General features: G+C 36.9%; 1 protein-coding gene across 2 annotated transcripts in view; it reads right to left on the bottom strand.

The window, feature by feature from the left end:
• Positions 1 to 2: 2 nt before the first annotated feature.
• Positions 3 to 24,716, bottom strand: part of LOC144073674 (tumor necrosis factor receptor superfamily member 11B-like) — a 40,279-nt gene continuing 15,565 nt past the window's right edge. The window contains exons 1-6 of one of the 2 annotated variants that reach the window (XM_077599693.1): positions 24,213 to 24,296; positions 10,213 to 10,440; positions 8,655 to 8,799; positions 4,708 to 4,917; positions 2,695 to 2,919; positions 3 to 1,815 (exon numbers count right to left, since the gene is read on the bottom strand). In XM_077599693.1, coding sequence (XP_077455819.1) covers positions 1,421 to 1,815; positions 2,695 to 2,919; positions 4,708 to 4,917; positions 8,655 to 8,799; positions 10,213 to 10,440; positions 24,213 to 24,296 — 1,287 coding nt within the window. In that variant the 3' untranslated portion in view covers positions 3 to 1,420. Of the gene's footprint in view, positions 1,816 to 2,694; positions 2,920 to 4,707; positions 4,918 to 8,654; positions 8,800 to 10,212; positions 10,441 to 24,212; positions 24,297 to 24,716 lie in introns of those variants that run through there. The other variant, XM_077599694.1, reaches the window with a different exon arrangement.

The raw sequence follows: 24,716 nt of genomic DNA on the forward strand, positions 1-24,716 counted from the left end.
GACCTTATCTTTTATGAAGCAGAGCATTTTTACAAATCATTTGAAATAAGTTTAACACAAGCCATACAGTATATACAATAAAGTACATAATATTATAGATGATGAAAAAAACAAATACAAAACATATATCCTTTCAAGAAATTGCAGCATTTAAAGTCCAATATTTCTTACTAAGAAATCTAAAAAAACAAGCCTTTACATAGAGTGAAAAGTTTAAAATCCTTTTTTAAATAGAACACAAATGTACATTCATAAAGCTGACAATTACAAAATAAAATTCAATTATAAGTTTCACTTGCCAGCAGTCGCAGACAAAAGCAACAAACAAAAGATATACAGTAAATAGCTCATACCTGGATTTCATTTCAAAACAAAATCCTTCCTCTTAAATATGGAGAAAAAAAGGAAAATCTACTTACCCACTTTCCATAAAACAGTACTATTTACATTATAAATAGATTCTATGTTACTTTTCACACACTCAAACTATTCCCAATGAAATATTTCCCCAAATTATATAATGGTCTGCTGAGAGAAATAAAAAAACAAAAAACAAAAGACTGAAAGTAGGCAAATGTACTTGTCTTAATTATTCACTCTTAAATTGGTTTCATATCATTATATTAATACAAGAAATATTATAAACACCTCCTTATAATCATACATGTAGCTTTATCATGGAGCTTGAAAAACTTCATTCTATCATGTGACCTACTATGCAAATGTACACCTGCACGTGATGATAGTAATCTGGCAAAAAAATAATAATTTGATGTTCATAACTCATAACAAATACAGCATTGGATTCCATACATTGTTTAGGAACGCCTAATGTTTTGACTGTTATAAATCATCTCTGTGTATGTCTGCTAATTTCATCAGTGTTATTCCCCCATAATGTTTACTGTGAATCAAAGCTGGGGATGGGCATATAACAAGATGAGTAAATTAATTTGTCGACAAAAATATTTGAATTGAAGTAAATGAAGCAGATTAGGAAAAAACAGGTGCATTTTTGGCAAAAGAAGCTATTGATTCACTGCTAATTAGATTGTTGTTTGAAGAAGTTTTACTTGTTTTTTACCTAGTTCTACAATGTCTTGTGTGTCTTATGTCTTTCTTGCTACTGCAACCAAGAAATTTCCCGAATACGGGATGAAATAAAGTTCTAACCTAACCTTAGGTAAGCGATAGTAAAATGAAATTCTGATCTTTTCATATAGACACACTCACTTTCCCTCTTAGTGACAATTTACATCTACTGTACATTCTCTTGCTTGTCCTCAATAGAGTCGTGAATGAGCTGGAACAGACGTGCTGACCAATCTCTCAATGAAATAAGATATAGGACTTAGTTATATTTTTGGAATATTTCATTATAGTAAAAGTAAAATGCCCATCCCTAGCTGAAATGGTGCTTTCATTCATTGAAGGGTTTAAGAGTTTTAAAACACAGATCAGTCTGCAGCATGCTAACAAACATCTTTTCGTACGTCTTGCGTGTGGAGGTTGAACCGATGATACGGCTGATCTTCTTCAGGCCTTTTAGAAGGTAACGAGGTGCCCCTTTGCTGCGCAGCACCTTCAAACTGTGAGAAAGACCTTTGATTAAATCCAAGTCGAAGTTAGCCATCTTCCACAAGTGGAGAAGGTTCAGGATGTTCTGCTGGGGCAGACAAGTTGCAACTAGCGCCGATACATCTTCCCGGTGAACTTTCACCCCCGGCAAGGTGTTGGCAACCTCCAGAAGGTCGACGAAAGTTACATTTTTCAACGTGTTGCAGCGGGAGATCTTTTTCTCACAGTGGTTCACACCTGAATATTGAAAAGAAAAATCAATAGAAATAGAAAAATGGAAGCATTTGTCCAATGTGTCTAAGACTACTTCTCAGTCACAGGTTCAAATAATGTCTTTCCTAGTCTACGTTCTTTTTCTTAGTGGCTGATTTGACATAAAATCATAACGCACTTTTCAGTCAGAACCAGTTTCACGCCCCCCAAAAAATTAAACCCTAAGAGTCGCACCTTTTCAAATACCTGAAGCAAAACTGATTCATTGGGAAGTGCAGTTCTAACCAAAGCTTGTGAAGTAAGATCAAAGTTCCCAACTCACTTCCTCCTAAAAAACACTTGTACCACAGACGGAACAAGGCCGCTCCGTTGACCTCACTTCGACTACTTATTTATTTCTTATTTATTGATTATATATTTGTCTGTTTGTTGTTGTTATTTGTCCACTACGTGATGAAAGTTCTAAATCTCATTATACTTGTATAATGACGATAAAAGGATTCAATTAAATTCAAAAACATGAAATAACGGACTGTCAACAACAGCATTCAGGTCATCAATCTGAGAACAAGGGTGAAATATTTTTTAAAATACATATTATTGTAATAATCGGACATAGGCTTTGTCATCATCATTGACTCGACAAAAAGCCTAGTTGTCATCATACCCAACAATTGCGTATGACGAAATTGGTAAATTGTGAACACAGTACTGACTCATAGAAAATTTTGAAACACGCAAGTCTGTTATTTCGAGGTCTAGGGCATATATGAACTGAATTATAACTCCCAAATTAGTTCTTTGGAAGAAAGAAATAACAGTGTAGCAAGTCTTGTTAATTTTGCACAAATTACAAGCCTGTGATTTTCGAAAGGTACTGGCAAACTGAAAAAAACAGAATACCTTTTATGATGCCATATAGCTTGTCCTGGTCCTTATTCTTCTGCCTCCACATTCGTAACAGCTGGATGACTTGCTGCTGTGGAGAACAAGCCTTCTTCAGTCTCTCCACGCTTTTGCCATCTACCCTCCGACCTGGAAGACTCTCCAACAGTCGCTCCAGGGGAACAGAGGACAGCTGCAGGGAAGCGAGCGACTGGAAAACTGCCTCCTCACACAGGAGCGCATCTGGAACAAGGGAGGGAATCATTTTTGTCAGTGGCCTAGTATTCGAGAACATCATTTTGTGATTTAAAAAAAAATATTTTTGCATCGTCATGATATCGATTTTTTTCCTTGAGAAGAATGTTACATTTATCCTCATCATGTTTGTTTTTTGCTACTTTCCCAGCATTCCATAAAGAACTAAAAATGTCTGAAACTGTGGCACTTTTCCCCCATGTGAGACCATTATTTTTGACAAAGGCAAAGGCAATCTACACCAGTAGCGGTCCGTGCATTTTCTCGTAGCACCTTCAACGGGCAAAATCCACCGGGAAAAGACAGCGATGGACGTCAACGGCGAAACGGCAAAAATTGCACTAAAATTTGGTAAAATCCGCTTCCCAGCAGCATTTAGTGATTAAATACAAACACTGGAGCTTAAATACAAACACTGGAGCTTTTCAGATATCAGAACTGGGCCCACAACTGAAATATTTTTTAGGAATATAGCCATATTTTACTTACCAAAAATCATTTTTAACTGTACACAATATCCATCCTCCTTTCTTCCTTCTTTTCAATCGTCATCGAAGCTAATGCTGAAAGTCAAGCCTGTCCTGTCTTATTTCTGGCATATTCCGTCTTGAAAATGGCTTTAAATCAACACAACAATATATTTGCTTGTGCAGCTCGCTACAGATACAGTTTGGTAGCTCTGGCTAATCACTAGCCAATCATAGTTGGTGAAAGCGATGATGTATCCCTACGCCTGCGAGAAGGCAATGACGTATCCCTACGCCTGCGACAAGGCATTGTGGTGTTGCCAACTCGAAATCTGATTGGTTAAAGTCTTATCGACGCTTGTTTAATGCAGCAGAGCCTGCAGAACTGATTGTGAAGGCCTAGAGGCAGATTTTTGACCCTGGCAACAAATAATGGCTGAAATGTGATTGGTTAAATGCTTCAATATGAAAACATACATCTGGAAGCAGTGCAACCCGGGGGAAAAGCAATGAAAGGAAGCTAACAGACAATTTGGAATTATTTAATAAGTATTGATGGACAAAATATAATATATGATTCAAATATTTCTTAGGCCAGCAGAGAAGTCCTTGACGGCCCGCCACTGATCTACACTATATGAACATAATGTAATAGATGGTTGTATTTATGTATTCAATTAGGATTTTTTATTTAGAACTCTGTTACTGAAGAAAATAATATTCAAACACACAAAAATGATTGTGCTTTTTGTTACATTAACTACACTCACTCACAGTACACGAGTACTAATTGCATACTCGTGTAATATTTTTTTTCTGGAAAATACGGACTTGGAAACAATGGGAGCATACTTCGGTTTAGACTTGGAAAAGGAGAGAACTTGTTGATAACTGAGAACGTGCAAGTCTGCTTTGAAGCAGACTCGCTGAAGGGGTGCAAACATCTGGTGACCCAACCATTCTCGGTGTGATGCACACGTAGAAATGAAGCCGTACTTTACGGACAAGAATGCATATTCCGAAACGGCCACAACACAGACGCGGGTGTCGCGAGAAAAGCCTGGCAAACTGGAATAGTCACATTTGATTTGCTTAAATTGTACAGGATTTTTTTAAATGTCTGTGGCTGTGTCAGAAAAGCAAATTTCATTGATCTCTGCCTTTGAGGTAATGAAATATAAATCTGGTCAGTAAACAAGACTAACAAAAATCCCCGAACCTGCAGAAGGGAAACGATCCAATTCTGTGTGTTTAGCAAGTAACGTCAATGAGACCTCATATGAGCTGTATACTTCCCTAAACGTCTCACCTGTGTGACACAAATTGTGCTGGAGGGCACAATCGACAGCCATCATTTGGTCCTGGCAGATGCTGTTCGAATTGGCCGTCCCCCACCTCAGGGTCTTTAGACCCGAATCTGTGCAATTTCTGTGGGGTCGGCATGTTTCCGTGGAGGAGCGGCTGCTGGAGAAATGACCGGGAGGACATCGTTTGCACACGGTGTCACTCACTGGTGTACCTGCAAGCAGCAAGAAACCAAACTGTCATCTAGAGCAGTGTTTCCCAACCAGTGTGCTCAGGTGTGCCGCGGGAAATTACAAGCAGTCATACGTTGTAATAATCCAAGAGAGGAATCTTAATACTATATAGTATATTAGAATTTACCTTGCCAGGACGTGACTTTTTATATTTTTATATGACTTATTTATGTTTTTTTTTACTGGGAAAACGCACTTTGTGGAGGTCACCACCAATTTCGTTATATGCAGCTGTGTATGATGACAATAAAGGCTTTTGATTTTGATTTGATTTTTGATTTGATATTAAGAGATGAAAATTGAACTATTACTAGGTTAAAATTGAAATATGAATAGATTGTACTGTAAAAAGATTCAAATCGTAATGTTATGAGATTAAAGACATTTGTTTGCTTATTTTTATGTAAAGAAGTCGTAATATTACGTAATATTATTAGATTTATGTCATTTTCCTGTTTTTGCGGTACGTTGTTTGGTTTCAGGGGCATCAACTTTTGACGATGTAAAGTCTCTGTGAGCACATTACTTTTTGCGTAATATTGGGAGAAAAAGGTCAGAAATTAAAATAAGGTTAAAAACATTGCATTAATTATTTTAATATCAATCGAACTGAAAGCTGTTCGGGGTCTGCGGACATCAACTTTGATGAGGTTAGATCCCTGTGAAAAAAATTGATTTGGGAATAATTTGGTGGGCATTATTTAATTCCTGTTAATACAATTTTGATGAGAACGACTTTATGATGTTAATATAGGTGACATAGTTTTAAATTAAAAGATTTTCAGCTAGTGGTGTGGCTTGACATTTTTTCAATGCAACAAGTGCTGCAGCTCAAAAAATGGTGGGAAACACTGATCTAGAGGAATAAAAAGGAATATACTCCAAACAAATGATTTATACTCTTGTGACAGATGAACAGTCCTTTGCCGAGGGACAATGTCTAATTAATCATTGAAAAGTTTTGTGGCACACCACTTACCAAAAATGTCACAAAAACTGGATTCCTTGGTCAATTACTGTACCTTCTGTCACTAACTATAAAGGCATTTGACTTCTTTGCCCGTAAGTATAGATCACTGGTATAAATAGAAAAACATACATTAATCATTTTCTGACCGACTGTTGGGTAATTTCCCTCCCACTCATGACAATCTCTCGTGGGCAATGCGTGTGTGGCATACTGGTTGGGAAGAACTTTACTTACTTAAGCACTAAATCAGTTCGTTGATGATTTTCATGACAGAGATGCTATTCTCTTTATAATAAAGCAAATGGTTTAGAAACTCTTATTATAGATTCAGTGACTTCATATTGCTCTTTTACGGTTTATAAGAAAGTCAACCACAGCATGTGACAATGTCATTATGAGGGTGAATCACCTTACTTTAGAAGCTTTTTAGGTGGTTTTCTATGTCTTGCTGTAAACCAGAATAATACCTTAAATACAGTTGAACATCTTCTGTCAAATGCCCAAGAAGTTGCTCATATCTTAGCAGGAAGAGTATAAATCAAGGCACAAAGGAAGGATGTACTGAATAGGAAAATTTGTGTATAAACGCAGTTAACACATCTTTGCCTTCACTGCTTAATTAAAATTATTCTCACGTCTCCAGCACAAACAAATTGTAGGAAACAATTATTTTAAAAATCAAATGTGATTTAGTTTTTACTTTTCATACAGAGTATACAATTTTTTTGGAAGTATATTACACAACATCTGTTTTCGTTCAATAATATTTTTGCTGTAACGTTGTGGATGTATATGACTTTAAAATTGATAGAGGTACTACAATCTTGAAGTGTAACGTCCGATAGGAAAATCTTAGTTTCCAGCATGAAAAGTTTTTACTGTCTGTTTTTTTATTTTATTTGGGATTGGGCGATGTTACTAAATTACATAGCATAAATGTATTTGCCTTTTTTTCTCTTCAGGGCAACCATACCCACTTTGTACTAGTATTTCAGACCAAATTGCAGAAATTGTTGCCTACTACGACTACAAGTCACATTGTGCCGAGAATAACATCCAGAAATCGATCACACGCTTTCACGGGTTGAAGTCAGGCGAGTGAACCACTACACCAAGGGTGTCAAACTCAGGTTGGTTCGCGGGCCACATTAACGTCAACTTGATTTTATGTGGGACGGACAATTTTAGATATAATATTTAGATTTTTTTAAATAAATGGATTAAAAGAACTGGATTAAAAGCCCTGAATATTCAGTTTTTTATAGATCTAAAACAATGTTTATTTTAGCTTTTTGATATATATTTTTAGATTTTACAAAATGATTTTGAACTAAAAACACAGAAAAAATGATAAAAAATTACAATTATTGATTTAAAAGGAGAAAATCAGGAAATTTAATAAACATCTATACTCTTCATCTTAATTTGATCCTAAAACAGAAAGTCGGCACTCCTGATTTACTTTCCCGGGCCACACAAAATGATGCGGCGGGCCAGATTTGGCCCCCGGGCCGCCACTTTGACACGTGCACTACACCATCAGGTGGCCATCCCTATTGTGTTTCTTATCATTTAAAACTGTGATGACAACCATTTTGTTTTTTTCATTTTCCAAATCATCTCAGCATAGAGATCGTATGCAACACGTTTTTTTTGCCACTTTTCCTTGAAACTTAATTCCAAGTTAACAGCAATAGGGCACATTAGGTGGCCAAGTGGGAAACTGAGTCACTTCAAGGCGGCAAAATATTGGGATTTGCTCATCTTGAGGTTTTTCGTCTTCAACCACTTTTCTGGTCGTTAAATACGGAGCCAGCCAGCTTAAGAAAGGGGAAACCCTCATAACGCTGTCCCATGTCGAGGAAAGTTGTCTCCTATTTTAAAATAGCGGTGTTCGAATTACAGGGTTATTGAAATCGCGGTTATGTGTTTTAGGTGCAGGAAGTGAGGCATGCTGTATTTAATGCAAAATGTGTTTCAGAGATGAAAGATGGGATTCACTTGTATTCATGGGAACAACAGTTGACGCAAGCCGCAATGATTCAATTAAGGACTGCCATGTTCATTATTTCCAATGTATTCTAAGAGGAGGACATTTCTCAGATAGATTAGAAATGTATAGTAAACCTTTTTATCAGGGTAACATCTAGGCACTCAAAGGCAATAATTTGGAATATATTTGCCCACGTGTAATGCACAGACTAAAGTAAAAAGGTTGAGATGGATGTTGAGTTTTGATAGTGTATACATAGACATACAAAGCACTAAAAACCGATGACTTTGTTTAGGATTATGATTATGATTATCATTGTCATTGTCATTGTCATCATTATCATTATTATTACTATTATTATTAGCATTATTATTACCATCATCATTATTATTTTATTATTACTATTATTATTACTGTTATTATTATTATTATCATCATCATCATTATTTTTATTATCATTGTCAGTATAATTACTATACTACTTTTTTTCCCTTTTTTAAAAAAATCAAGCGTTCAAAGAGGTACCAACTACTAAATAGTACTACCACCAAATAGTTGAGTGAGTGAAAAATTAGGTCAAAATAAATAAAGTTGTAACTGGTCCCTTTTTTCCAAGACTAACATGGATAAAACATATAGTACACATAACATGTAGTTTTACCCCACCGCTTTTTTTAGAATGCATGTAGCTTAAAAATGCAAAATATACACAAAGTCGTGTAACTGTTTACGATACTAACGGAAATCCATCTCACCTAAAGTTGCCACTCCATAACCGGGGGGGCAGGATCGGTGCGTGATGCAGAACTCGACCACGAGGTGGAAACCGGCAGCACACTCGCAAACTCTGTCGTGAGTGCTGTTGCACTCATGCTTCACCAACTGTCTCTCCTTGCACACCTAAACACAGAGCACAAAGTGGAGCACTGTCATGGGTTTTCAAGTGCAAAAAGTGGAAATAACACTTTCTGCATTGCTCCCTTTCCATGAAGAACAAGCAATAAGGCAATTGGACTAAATAGAAAGGTGTAACCTAAAAAGGAAGCTGCATAAAAGCAACAAGGCTGGAATTTTTCAGCCCGTTCACTTAAGTGAAGTAACAGAAGGTCCAATGTGTGTGCGCCCATACCCAGGAATCTTAAATAGAAAAACAGGTGTCTTTTTGAAAACACAACAGTCACATTTAGCCTTTGAACATGAGAAAATTAATTTGAGGTATTAGGTAGTACATGTAAAATAGTAAAAGTTAAATTAAACGTATGCTTGAGTGTGTCTGTATGTATTAATCCAAGTTAATTTAAATTTGTTTGTTCGGTTACGAGTGCGTTGCCGTGGATAAAGTCACCCAACGCCCCCCGCCTGCTTCTATTTGTATGTCCGTCTGTGTATCCTCTGCGTCTAATTTTATAGTTCTATTAAATACATTTTAGTACTATTAAACCACTCGTTATTTGTTACTTTGTCAATATATGGTGAATTAGAACAAATAAAAATGTTTTTCCAATCCAATATCCTATTTTCGGAGGGGTTGGAACGAATTAATTTGTTTTTAGTTCATTTCAATGGGAAACGTTCGCTCGAGTTACGAGAAGCTCGACATACGAGCTCAATCCCGGAACGAATTAAGATCGTATGTCGAGGTACCACTGTAATAATAATGATTACACCCCTGTGCTTGAGAGAAGAAATCAGACTGAAGTTGTACTTGGACTTATACTTACTAAATACATAAGAATTAAGTGTAAATAACTGTGCATGTATGTAATAATTATGTTGTAATTCAATAACAATGGCAAAAACTCTTTTTTTATGAACAAATATGGTAAACCTAATGAGGAGAGAAAATGAGCTGATTGTCAAGATGATAAATTAAGTAATTAAGAAAAATATACCTTATTAACTATTTCAGACTAGACAAAGGAATTTTAATTTTGGGGAGCTCTTGATGCAATTTTAATGTGTACAAGACACAACTCCCCACTAATTATATAAACATTGTTTCCATAGTTCAAACAAATACCCTTAATTGTCCTTAATAGATGGATAATAGTCATTTTGTCTAAATCCATTCCAATTGTTGTTAAAGCTCACATTCCTTCTTGTCACTTCCCTCTGGTTTCAGCGCAAGATCAATCAAAATTTGCCCATTTCCTTCTTTTCACAGTATGTCATCATCTGAAAAAAGTATGTGACCAAATAAGAAATAGAAGGTTCTCAAATGCAGAGAGTATAAGTGAAAAGAAAAATCCTACTGAGCGCAAAACATACAATTTAAAGGCAATTTCATTACGTACTTCCAAAAACTTGACCTACCGATGTGCAGTATTGGCACGAGTCACCCCAGTGCCAGCTGTCAGCAAAGTGTCTCTCCGGGCAGACTTGGCACTCAGTGGTCCTATCAGCGGTACAGTGTTTCTTCACAGCTGTCCCAGGGGGACACTGGTCACACAGGAGGAGGTCAGAGGTCACCGGGTCGCGGTACTGGTACTTGGAGGGCTCATCCTGCTGCTGGAAGGCCCAGCTGAGAGAAGCGGCGAAGAGCTGCAACAAAGGTAAAAATGATCAACATGTGGACGATGAAAGCCATCTTCAGCACCTCTCATCTTTTTTTGGCAACGTTCTTGAAATATTTCTGAATGCTGGACTAGTGGCCTGCCCAAAGGCTTCCAGTAAGAGTGAGTTGAAGGAAAGGTCAGAACTGTAAAGTTGGAGCTCCTGGTGGACTTGCTGGCCTCCAGCCAATTGCTATGCTTTAAAGAGCCTGAGAAGGAATCTGTCCACAGAGATGAATCCCTGCGTACAAGCTACTTCATTACTGGCAATCCTCAAGCTACAATTATTCATATTGTAATGCGCCAAACAAGGCTGTAATTTTTGTTGTATGATTTCATCGTGTCTGTTATCCTTCATCCTTAGTCCTTATTCTTTTGCTGTATTTTTGTCATGTGCTCAAGGCTCAATGATTTCTGGACAATAAACTCATAAATTGAAGACAGATGTTTCATTGCATCTTGAGAATGATATTGACTTATTAATATGTCATTTACAAAATGCTGACTCAGTGGGTTGTTTGCCACCCATCAAATATGAACTCATAGTAAATCTTTTGCTTTCTGAAGATTTATCTGCAGTGGTAGTTTTCCAAAAGGTGGCCAGATGGAGAAACTCGCACACCAAGAGTAAAAAGCCATAATTTCAGGATATCTTCATAATGCTGTAGTTAACCAACTATTTAAAAAAACACTCAGAAATCTGTATGCAATAAAAGATTTTGCTTATTTTATTACATTTAATGTTACTAAGGATATAACAGATCACTAAAAAATGATTTGACAATTATTTTGTATCCACCAGTGTAATGAATATATAAGGAATGAGCTGTACATTTATTGTAACCCAAACAATTGTGGAAAAGCAGGTCTATACAGTATGAACAGTAAAATTACAGCATATCGGGTCCATTGCCAGCGTGGCTACCCCCTGATGGCGCCATTGCATGTTTGTAAGGGAGCTGTTCTGTTTTACTGCCTCCCGGATTCCACAGCTTTATAACTCTAAAGTTACATGATGCAAATTAGGTTGGTAAAACATCAACTTTAAAATTTTACTTCATAAAGAGGCGGTGTCAAACAAGCGGCATGCATTCACAGTCTGGATACAGAGGGGTGAAATCCAAAATAAAATCCAAAATAAAAGCTAAATTGCACTGCACTGCACTTTTGTTGGAATCACAGATTAGCCTTCATTGAGGGGGTAGACTTCTTTGTAATAAGCTGCACATCCTTGACAGAAATTGATCAATTCAAATGTAATTTGGCTTCTTGATTCTGCTTTTATATGGGAAATTATGATGCATGGCAATATTTTGCCCCAGTAGTCAATTTATAATGGGTTTGTATCCACTCCGTATGTGCTTTGTGATTTGGGCAAGGTCATGCTCTTGAGATTGGGCCCCCCTTCAGCAAGATTAAAAAAGGGTGTGTTCAGTATGATTTATTTGTTTTATTGCTAGAAGTACTGGCTAATAATCCAATTTTTATTTTACAGCCAAACTCGGCCAATCATTACAATAAATCAGATAATATGAAAATATTATAAATTTCAGTATAAACTACCTTTCCGCTACATAACTGAGGGAAACTGTCAATGGTTCCTGCTACTACATTTAAAATCATAAATTAGAAGGAACTGACTTTGCAGGTGATTTACACCCTTTTAGTGAAAAAGTGATCCATAAGCACATTGCTGCATTTGCTTGCATTGCATTTTGCTCATATTTACCTAGACTAGCTATATATATAATATATATATATATATAATATATATATAAATATATATATATATATATATATATATATATATATATATATATATATATATATATATATATATATAATAATTTATGGAACCTTTACCTGCAATTGGCTGGCAACCAATTCAGGATGCAAATTTATATTAAGGCTTTGTGCGCATGTAGCAGGTCTTTCAAAGTTGAATTTTCTGCTCCTTTCATCAAGAAAAAAATCTATATACACACTACCTTGCTAGAAAACATACACTGAAATGCTGTAATGAGATTGTTTCTGCCCTCTACTGGCTTTTTATTACAGCCATCAGGGAGTCCGCAATTTTTAAATAGAAAAAAAATCTTCAATGACTAATTAATGCATATGCAATATATTCCTTGAAGATGCCGTACATATTACATTTCATGATCTGTCCCCAATTATGAAAGAATACAGACATTAATAAAAAATACTGTATTGTCATTCTTACAATCAATGTAATGTATTTACTGTCCCATCTGACATCCAGCAAAAGGCAGCCTACACCCCTAACTGGTTGCCAGTCAGCCAAAGGGCACACAGAGAGACAGACAACCAAAAATATGTATTACACATTTAAAAAAAGCTATCTTAAGTAAATGTATCTGTAACTAAACCTATTGCACTTGCTAAATACACAGAACCTGTCTGCACAATTTCATCATTTTAATAAGGTAGAAGAAGTCAGTATGGTCTTTAACACCCCCTTGCCCCTCATTAGAACCAGATTATGAATAAAATAATAAAAAATGTCGACGTCTGACGGAACACCCGATGTTTGCTTGGAAAGTTCGGTACTTAATTGCAGCAAAAGTAAGTTTTTTGCCCATTGAAAAAAATCCACCACGTTCAGCAAAAAAGGTCAGTTTTTCCTTTTTGGGCGCACTAGTTCCCACATGTAGCTATGTATACTGTTAAAAAATATGATATACATACGTATTTATGTATACAAATTCACTGAAGATTATTCTGAACACCCTCTGAACTGAAGTGCATGGACCATAATTTTGAGAATCAATGATTTAGAGACCTCAATAAACCAATCATAACTTTAGGGGGCTCTGTGTGAAAGCTCCAAAAGAAACCACACAAGGAAAACGCCAGAGAATCCAACCCTCCTTAATATCAGACAGCAGTACTAACCAGCCTTGAACAATATCTTGCCATACATATAAAGCTGAGCATTTTTTTAATTTTCCTATTGGCTGTGAATATTCTTGAACAGCTCTCAGCAGACTTAGAAGAGAAGCTGTCAGTTATTAAGCGTGTTTGACATCCAGCCATGCAGACTGTGGATCACACATGCAAACCAGATGTCAGTCGAGAGCCCGCTTCCTTTTGCCTTCAGCATTGGCTCTGCGGACTTTCCCATTGGCCGAGATGCGTCCTCTTTGTTAAACAGGCCGTCATTGCATTGTGTGATCACTTGATCACTATATACATATGCATACATACATATATATATACATATATATATATACATACATATGCATATATATATATATATATATATATATATATATATGTTTATATGTATGCATATGTATATATATATCTGTATGTATGTATGCATATGTATATATATCTGTATGTATGTATGCATATGTATATCTATATTTGTATGTATGTATGCATATGTATATATATATCTGTATGCATGTATGCATATGTATATGAATATATATATATACACACATACATACATACATATATATATACATATATATGAATATATATATACATACATACATACATATATATACATATATATACACACACATATATATATATATATATATATATATATATATATGTATATTGGTGTACAAGCATATCTACAAAAACATAAGAAGCTCCCACCTATCTTTAATTACCGTGCGTGTGCAGGCAAATGTATTGCATACGTGTACAATGTATAAGTGTGTTTGTGTGTTATGGCTGTGGTCCTTTTTGCGGTTGCCTCTCCTGGCTGCTTGTTGGAGGTTACTGCTGGGCTTTCCCCATTCACCACGAGAATACAAAATACTCTGTCCTACTATTTTATCACCTTCCACCGCTGACCTCCCTCTCGTCAGCCTGTTTGTATTTCTTCCTACGCCGCTTACCTCAAATAACACAGTACTTTAATAATAAATCTGCTTCAGCTCTGACAGTGTGTTCTTTTGACATCTGAGGTCAAATGTGTGCTACGCCGTAATCTTTGATACAGAAAGAAAAAATGTAAGTTTGCATGCATTATTTATGCATTGTGAATGTGATATAACTTTGCACAGATCTCAAATGTGTTCTATTGGGCGGTCTTGGATCTTTTATACATGATGTATATGCTGTGAATCATAACAGAACTGCAGAAGCAGTTAAAGTAATGAAAAACAAATATAGATTATATATTCACTGTGTTCTGAATTAAATCCAAATCCAACACATTTGGAAAGTATTGATAAGAAGGTGGTAAAAAGAAATCCAATCCTTCTGTTTTATGTAAGTCTTAGGGTCAGCAAAAAATCATAAAATAGATGAAAGGCTGCATATTGGAAACAGCTCCAAAATCTCCCAAAAAGTGATTTTTCCTGACAAATCCCATCAAGTCCAGAGAACATTTGATTGAGGTTTTCACCAAGAATGACTTTCAGAGCCATACAATGACTGCCTTCTTTGTTTGTAATGTGGGTGGCAGTCACCTCCGCCATATGTGTACGCATCATTTCCATGAATTAGGGAGGGTACCAAGCCAGGAGACAACAACTACTCAATTAAAAAACATACGAGAGAAGCCCTGACAAACTCTGACCCCAGTTTAGATAATCTGGTTTCAGTTACAGCTGTCACTTTAAAATATCCCACAGAGTTCACTGACGTGTGCTCACCAGCACATGTGGAATTGGTCACGGTCGCATCATTCACTCAACATTCACACAGAACTATTTGGACGGAGTCCACGAGTGATAGAACACAGTTGACACAATGCATGTCAAGTTGATGGACTCGAGCATTCTGGGAAATGTTAAGATCAAATAGCTAGAATGGGATGTGAATTTTCCATTTTGGGACATAGTGAACAAAAATCTAATGGTCTAGCGATCCGGTGACCAAATGGTTGGCACAGTTCTGAGGTCGAAGGTTAGATCCCAGGTCCGGACCTTCCTGTGAGGATAGGCATGGGTTTTCTCCAGGTACTCCAGTTTCCTCCCACCTCCCAAAACATGCAGGTTAGGCTCTAAATTCCCCTTAGGTATGAGCACAAGTGCTTGTCTGTCTCCTTGCGCCCTGCGATTGGCTGGCCACCAATTTAGGCTGTCATCCGCCTGGTGCCCGTGGTTGGCTGCTATAGGCTCCAGCACCCCCCGTGACCCTTGCGAGGCTAATGTGAGCAAAATATTGGGACATCAACCCATTAATTGCCACCGCAAATTAGATTTGCAGGAGATATAGAGATATTTTGCATGAGGATATTGTAGCTTCTAGACTCTCTGGAAAGACTAACACACTAATGAAAGACACTCCTAAAAAGGTTTGATAATATAATATCTCACACAAACTCAGTAGGGGGAATGGTGAGGTGGTGGTTAGCAAGTCTGCACCACATTTCTGAGGTTTGGGCTTACAATCACTGTGGATGCTTGCAGTTTTTTTCTATGTACTCCCATGTCCTTTTACATGAAAAAAAAGAATGCTGTTTAACCAAAGGTGTTAATCTGAGTCTGTCTAATACTATGTCAAGATGTGAACCATGGTTTTATTAGTTCAGGCTGTACCTTGCACAAAGGATAGGCTCTAGCTCTCTCAAGAGTCATGACCTCTGATGAAAACAATTGCCTTTGACAACAGATGGAGTCACACAGAGTTTCAAAAACTCATTTCAGGGCAATGTTTATCAAACCTATACCAAAAATATTCGAATGATATTCGCTTGTTAGAGCAATAAATACGAGAATATCCATAGCAATATCCTCAATCAATACAAAATTCAGCAGTAATCCAGATACATATTTATTGTCAAACTGAGCATTGGTTATGATGAGGCTATAATATGTTCACATTGTTTTCTTTTTTGAAAACACTAGGTGTGCAAAATATTGTTTTTCTTTTTAAAACTTCACAAGTGATAGCAAGTTAGTTGCACTGCGCTTCTGCATCAACTTGAAAATAAAATACTTACCAAGTACTGCTTCACATTGCACATTATTTTTGGGCTGTATAGTTCAGTCATACCAAAACTTTGTAAACTCTTTTTTAATGTGGGATCAAACTGTATCCCTTTTTTTTCCTGTATTGCACATGTGTCAAAGTGGCGGCCCGGGGGCCAAATCTGGCCCGCCGCATCATTTTGTGTGGCCCGGGAAAGTAAATCATGAGTGCCGACTTTTTGTTTTAGGATCAACTTAAAATGAAGAGTATAGATGTATATTAAATTTCCTGATTTTCCCCTTTTTAAATCAATAATTGTAATTTTTTAATCAATTTTTCTGTGTTTTAGTTCAAAAATCATTTTTTTAAATCTAAAAATATATTTTAAAAAAAGCTAAAATAACATTGTTTTAGATCTATAAAAAAAACTGAATATTCAGGGCTTTTAATCCAGTTCTTTTAATCCATTTATTTAAAAAAAAATCTAAATATTATATCTAAAATGGTCCGGCCTACGTGAAATAAAGTTGACATTAAAGCGGCCCGCGAACCAACCCGAGTCTGACACCCTTGCTGTATTGTAACCAATCACTACCAAACTGAACTGAACCATTATGACATATAATATTAATACTGGCTCTATGCTGCCCGTGGGTCTGAAAAATATCTTGGATTTTGTAACTATGTGAGGCAGTGTTTATTATTGTTTGTTTGTTTTTTGACATTCCGAATGAGAGCTAGCAGGGGAAAATAATGATACGTGCATCACGTGTAGAGTAGCCTTCCCCTCAAAGATTCTCCAATATTAAAAGTTGAAATTCCCCAAATTGTTAGGTTCTACAAAGTGTATCTTTCTGGATTCACTGGAGCACAGTCATTGGAGCATAGAAAATGACTTACCCCAAAATGCCCTCACAAAGTAAATACTAGATACAAACATGTCTTGGAAAGATGAAAAATGAACACTGATTAGAGAGTAACTATTCAATTTCCTAGTCCACAATGCCAGACATTATGGTTTTTAATGCTCCCTGGATGAACCGATTTTGTTAAAACATTGCAGTGTCTCATTGCTCTTTCCCGATCTCACTATACTTTTTCAGTTTTTTAAGAAAGGATGTGATGGAAGGGGGTGTGTGCGTCTATGCGTGTTTATCAGCTACTCAGAGTTAGCGAACTTTTCAACCTTCTACATTTCTTTGAAATCATTGTTTGGTGACATCATGGTCCATCGCTGGAAAACCAAATTACATGGCAGCTAGGTCCTACTGACGTCCATAATTACACTGGCAATGAGATAAATGTACTAAATGGGGCACAGCCAGATGAGAGAAAGGAAAGGAAAGTAAGGACGTAAAGGGTACGTCAACTGATAGAAATATATTTATGTTAAGAAAGCAATATAAACCACAAAAGGACAAATGTTCAAGGATGTTCGGTTTACTGTAAGTATCCTGGCACATAATTTACTAAATAATTTTGTTGTTGTTGCATATTCGAAGAATAAAAAAAAGGTTTACTGTCAACAAATGCTCATTTTGGTCTGCTTGCTTTGTAGCTCGCCAACATTTTTGCAAAAACATGTGGGATTTAAACATTTTTTTTGCCTCAGGCTGATAAAAAGGTGTTAACAATAGTAGATTTAAAAGCACAGAAATGATGCCGGTTCAGGAAACATCCCACATGCCATAAAGTGCATGGTTACTTGCTGACTTGTTTACTGTAGTGAAAAAAGATTACAGAAAAATAACAACTTTTAGGTCCCTATTTGCATGACTCATTCTAAAGCGCGTACGTGCGCCGGTGCAGAAAATGACAAAAATCTGTTTTATAACAACATTTTGCTTTGGAATGGTCTCATCCTCCATTTTTTTCTGAATAAATAGAGATTGCAACTAAAACTACCGTATTTTCTGTTTTTCAGAACATCATACGTCATATTAAAAATAACTAGTACCAGCTACAGTTTGTTTGAGTAATGGCAAAGAAGTATGATTGAACACGTCAATTGAGCTTATTTGAAATACTGCATCCAGTAATTAATAATGGGTGGCTAAGTAGCCAAGTGTTAGGGCATCAGGCTCACAGTTCTGAGATCGAGGGTTCAATCCCAGGTTCAGACCTTCCCGTTGTTCTCCCGGGTTTGTGTGGGTTTTCACTTGCTACTCTGGTTTCCTCCCACATCCAAAAAAACATGCATGCTGGTTGACCATTCTAAATTACTATATAATGCCTGGTGCCCATAGTTGGCTGGGATAGTCTACAGCACCCCCTGCAACCCTTGTTAGGATATGAGCAAAATGAATGAGATGAGAGAGTAATGACAAAAGAGAAATGTCCCTCTTTACACTATTTGCTACAACAGTCACATTACAACCAACAGTGAGTCTGCAATTATTGAATGAAAAAATCAATGATTAATGCCTATACAATATATTCTTTGAATATGCAGTACATACTACATTTCATAATGATCTGTCCCCAATTAAGAAAGAATACCTACATTAATAGAAAAATTATACTGTATTTTCATTGTTACAATGAATGTAATGGATTTACTAACCCATCTAGCAAAAGGCTTAAAGTTGGTCAAATACTTTTTAGATCTTAGGCATTTAAAAAAGTTTCTTATGCAAAGCTGCGCAGGTAAGGTATAGTATTTCACATTGGCCTTAGTTTAACCCTGGAGCAGAGTCATTAAAATTATCCTTATTTCTATGGTAACAATCATTTTAAATCCAAATGAATATAACATCAACCTGTGATCCATTGTAGCTGCTGAGTTAAAAAAATACATTGTTTACAATAGCTCTGCATATTTAAATTAGCAAAGGTACACAGGAAAGAGTAAGTTTTGAGGGAAATTAAAGAATATGAGTTTGCCTGGGGTCACCTTTCAATTGATGGCATGTGGAGTGGGGGCTGCAGCACAAACAGCTCAAATCGCGTCGCACCAGCTAGTCCAGCAGGCACATGGCTTCAGTTAACTGAAGAACGCAGGTGGTCTGAGGGGGATTCCAAATCTATCATATTATGTTTATGCGTGAGTATTTTCCCATTTTGAAGTCATGAAGTGAAACAGCGCGGTAGAGGGAGATTGGATTGGATTGGATAACTTTATTCATCCCGTATTCGGGAAATTTCATTGTTGCATATTCAATGCTTTAAAAGGATGACACATGAATTCATCACTCGGCCGGTCCAATTTCAGATAGCTTTCCCCTAAAAAATGCATCAATCTGGTTCCCCTGAAAAAAATAATAATTTAAAAAATCTATATATTGGAATTCTGTATTCAAAATCAACCCCCACACCCATACATACGTATATACCCACACAGTTGTGCATTAATCACATACCTGTCAACCTCTGCCGTTAACTGCCCTTATAAATGATTATGATTCCCCTTACAAACCCCCAAAAAACCTTACAAACACCGTACGAGTCGTACGGTGTTTGTAAGGTTTTTTTGGGGTTAGTAAGGGGAATCATAATCATTTATAAGGGCAGTTATCGGCAGAGGTTGACAGGTATGTTCATGATGCTGTGTGTACCACAATACGTACAGAAATAAGCTGAAGCAAAAAGTGTGCAATTGATTCAAATTGTTGCAGATCTTTTGCATACACCCCCGCGTCTCTATGTCTCCTGACCACACGCCACACATTCTCTCAGAATAGAAAAAGCCCTCTGCCCCCGAGTCGTTCTCCATACATGCAAACTTCTGCTATCTGTGCTACTGTTGATGCAAAAGAGGAAGTTATTGAAGCAATTTACAAAGCATTTATTTGTCTACCACATCTTACCACCCGAAGGCATGATCATCTGTCACTTCTCTTAAAAATTAAAACTGATTGTCAGGGTCACCACTTCAAAGCGGTGAAACAGCCCCCCATCCCAACCACTTTGCATGTGAAATTATAATATGGAATAGAGTACTTGCATGTTTGGGGAAGTTAGTGCTGCTCACACCAACGGCCACTACAGAGAGGACAGTAAGATAAAGGAGGAAGAGATAACAGATAATGACACATAGAAATATACTGTTCTTTAACAAATTCAGGACAAACATGTAAATGGTTGATTGTTGAATTACACAACTACTGGCAAGGCACTGAAAGGTAAGTGGATAAAAGTACAGATGGGTATGGAAATGGGTGAACCAAAAACATGATGAATGAATGTAAATAATGTATGGAGGGTAAACAGAGAGGTAGATGAACCTAGAGTGTTGACAGAATTTATAAGGCAAAGGATAAAAAATAATCAAACTATAGAAGGATAGAAGGACAGATATCGATAGACAGTGATTTTCTAGAATTCAGGGGTGTCAGACTCGGGTTGGTTCGCGGGCCGCTTTAACGTCAACTTGATTTCATGTGGGCCGGACCATTTTAGATATAATATTTAGATTTTTTTAAATAAATGGATTAAAAGAACTGGATTAAAAGCCCTGAATATTCATTTTTTATAGATCTAAAACAATGGTTATTTTAACTTTTTTAAAATATATTTTTAGATATTACAAAATGATTTTTGAACTAAAAACACAGAAAAAAATGATTACAAAATTACAATTATTGATTTAAAAGGGGAAGAATCAGGAAATTTAATATACATCTATACTCTTCATTTTAATTTGATCCTAAAACAGAAATTCAGCACTCATGATACTTTCCCGGGCCACACAAAATGATGCGGCGGGCCAGATTTGGCCCCCGGGCCGCCACTTTGACACATGGAGCTTTTTCAAAAATGTTTGAAAATGGAGGAGGGAAATATATTTTTAGTTTTAATATGGTTTCTGTAGGAGGACAAACATGACACAAACATTCTTGACATTTTCCGATGCTGTAAGAATATGTATAATAAATATTAAATTTCGATATTTCTGTCAACTAAGATTTGCGTCATAACCTGCGACGCGTGTCTATCAGCAGGGATGTTAGGCAGGTGGCTGTTGTAAACAAACCGGCAGCTGTGTGATGGGCCATGGACCCCAAGGGGAAAATGGAATAATAACTGGGGAGTTTGAGTTTGATTTATTTAATGAGGGACATCACATATTAAGGTACATATTTCTATTCATGTTAATGAACACATAAGTTGTCAATTAACAAAAAAAATCTTGTGGAAAGACATTTCCAGGTAAGGCATGCTACATTTGCAGCTGAGTACCCAGTTGGGTAAGAGACAAAAAGTGTTATGGCATTACTTCTCTTCTATTGTAATGAAGTTATAAAGTTAAACTTGAACCAGCATCGTACAACAGAGGAGTCAGGTGGTGCTTACTTCCCTACAGAATGCACTGCAGGGAAAATGAATATTTAATTGTGAATTTTTGCATCCAACTTAGTCATTTTGACAGTAGGCTTATGTAGATACATAAAGCATGCTAGCCTTCATTATAAAGCTTATATAAGGCTTTTAATGTTCTTGCGGCTCCAGACATATTTGTTTTTTTCGTCTAATATTGCTCTTTCAACATTTTAGGTTACCGACTCCTGGTCTAGACTGTAGGATAACGTGTGCGGTCGTTTGGTCGCCGGTCGTTTGGTCGCCGGTCTTTTGGTCGCCGGTATTTGGGTCGCCGGTATTTGGGTCGCCGGTCTTTTGGTCGCCGGTCTTTTGGTCGCCCGGACCCAAACAACAGGCGACCAAAAGACCGGAGACCAAAAGACCGGCGACCAAAAGACTGGCGACAAAACAAGGTAAAACAACACAGTCTACGCATCAATAAAAACCAACAGTGGCCCCGAGCAGTTTCACTGAGCGGACGTGAGTGTATAAGAGTTTGTATGTACATGAGTTGTCCCCTTAGGAAGGGACGTCAGTCAGGGTCTTAACAAGTTCTCCAACAAAACACAATAAAAGTACGGGAAATTTGGAGCTTTTCTTTAGCCTAATAATTAATAGGGCATTAAGTATGACTAAATAATAATTCGCAGTTTGTATTTACGGAATTTGAGCAACGATTTAAATGGTAATTATCAATAACCTTCCGGGCGACCAAAAGACCGGCGACCAAACGACCGAGTGCCATAGGATAAAGTGACAGGTGCCTGGGGAAATGCACCCAGTAATAGTTGGATGCTCAGATGACGGAATAACCATTCAGATTTATGAAAGATGAACAGATGAACGGTTTGATGGACTGACAGACTTGTAGATGAAATGGTGAAGTGATAAATATATGACAGATTATCAGATAGAATGGACCAATGGATAGATAGATAGATGGAGCAAGGAGTATGCTACTGTATAAACTGTTAACGGAAAAGGCTAAATTAAAAACTCTGTCCGCCTGCTGGTTGGCTTTTAAGAATAAAATGAGACCCAAAAGAAATAAAAAATGTCTAGCAGTCACACAATAGCTAGTATGTTGACCTGTACATACCCTCATACGCCACAAAAGAATTTGATGTGATTTCATGTTGATGTTTTCCACTGATATCATCCAAAAGGAGTATGCCTTTCAAGACAGATTGCAGCCACATGTGCTGGGGACACGCCGGGAAAAAGGAAGTGCACACAGGTGGATGAGGTATATCGACTTACTGCGTGAAAGTGCAACTGTGTGTCTGGGAAAGGCAATGGACAATTTGTTCGGTTCTGGCCTGACATGTGTTGCTCAATGACAGACTGAGGGGCTGCTTGGCTATGTGATTCGTTTGGAAGCCGGCGCACAAATCCGAGGGATTCCTTAAGGGAGCGATTGGCTAATTTGCCGGATGTTGAAAGCAGTAAGAAAACTGACTCATTAGTTGGCTAAACATGATAGTTGTCTGACTGACTAACGCAGCCATACTTCAAATCCTATTTTCAAGTATCTAGATAGGTAAGGGACTACTGATCTTTGCATGGCTTATTTTAAAAATAATTGCATAGAAAAATGGGACCAGCAATTTGAAGAACACATTTTGTGATGACAAACGGCTCTTTTTTGAAATTCATATTGTTTTATACTGTGACTGCTAACTAACATCTTTATGGAAAGCATATGCAAAATCTACAACAGACATAGTTATGAATGGAAACTAGTACATTAGATGAACAAAAATGGTTTTGACGTCAGGGGCCAAACCCTAAAGAAGAAATGATGGGGAAGCAGGCAGACAACTTGTGAAAATGAAGTATACATATTGTGCAATACTTTCTGAAGAGAAGTAACAAAGTAAAACTTTTTTTCTATTACCATAGTCCAAAACACTGGACTATCAATTAAAATATATTTATTATATCAATTTAATGCATTTTCCTTTTTGTTTCTGAAGAAATTGTACAGATTATGCAAACAACTACAGGCCAAAGTTTCTGATGAAGAGTGTTAATGCACTCAAGTACTAACCCACAGCCAAAAAGTCCAACATTAATCAATCAGCCATTGAATATACCAACCAAATGTCACTGTGATCTGTCCAATGTACCAATGTACACATTCCTAACAACAACATGTCAGAGTTGACAGGGGAGCCAATAATGTTAATCATGACTATAGACAGACAGATATGACTAAAATTGTTTAGTCATTTAGTTGACTAAAATTATTCACTGTATCTTTCACATTAGAGTCATTCATATTACTGTTTTAGTTATTACTGTCAATATAATTTTCCATAAACACAGACTAAATGAACAAAGTTTTATAGAAAGAAAGTTTTGTATCCAGAATCAAAACAGACAGAAGGACAGAAATGATCAAAATGTATACTAAAAATTGAACTCACTCAACTGCAATTTGGATATCAGCAGCATCAAGCCACATGCCTCCAGGCAATATGCTTTGTTTATAATTAACACGTAATAAAATTGTAAAAACAATGTTTTTCCCAGGCTTGAAACAACGTAAATCCAACTCACCAGAATAAGTTTCATGTTCGGGTTAGAGCTTGCAATCCAAGTGCTCATCTCCGCAGCATAAAACGGAACTAATGTGGACTCCATCACAAATGTGCTCTTATACCAAAGGAACAGAGATTGGAGAGAGTGTGTGCGCAAGAGAAAGTGAGAGAGCGATAGAACCAGAAAGAGAGAGAGAGCACATCGCCCACCCTGTGTGTTTGCCCAAACACACTACACCAATTGCTGCGAAAGAGAGGGAGAGAAAGAGAGGGAGAGAAAGAGAGAAAGAGAGAAAGAGAGGGGGAGAGGGGGAGAGAAAGAGAGAAGGAGAGAAAGAGAGAAAGAGAGGGGGAGAGAAAGAGAGAAAGAGAGGGGGAGAGAGAAGAGAGAAGAAAGAGAGGGGGAGAGAAAGAGAGAAAGAGAGAAAGAGAGAAAGAGAGAAAGAGAGAAAGAGAGAAAGAGAGAAAGAGAGAAAGAGAGAAAGAGAGAAAGAGAGAAAGAGAGAAAGAGAGAAAAGAGAAA

The sequence above is a fragment of the Stigmatopora argus genome, chromosome 4, assembly GCF_051989625.1.
Source record: "Stigmatopora argus isolate UIUO_Sarg chromosome 4, RoL_Sarg_1.0, whole genome shotgun sequence".
Taxonomy (NCBI): Eukaryota; Metazoa; Chordata; class Actinopteri; order Syngnathiformes; family Syngnathidae; genus Stigmatopora; species Stigmatopora argus.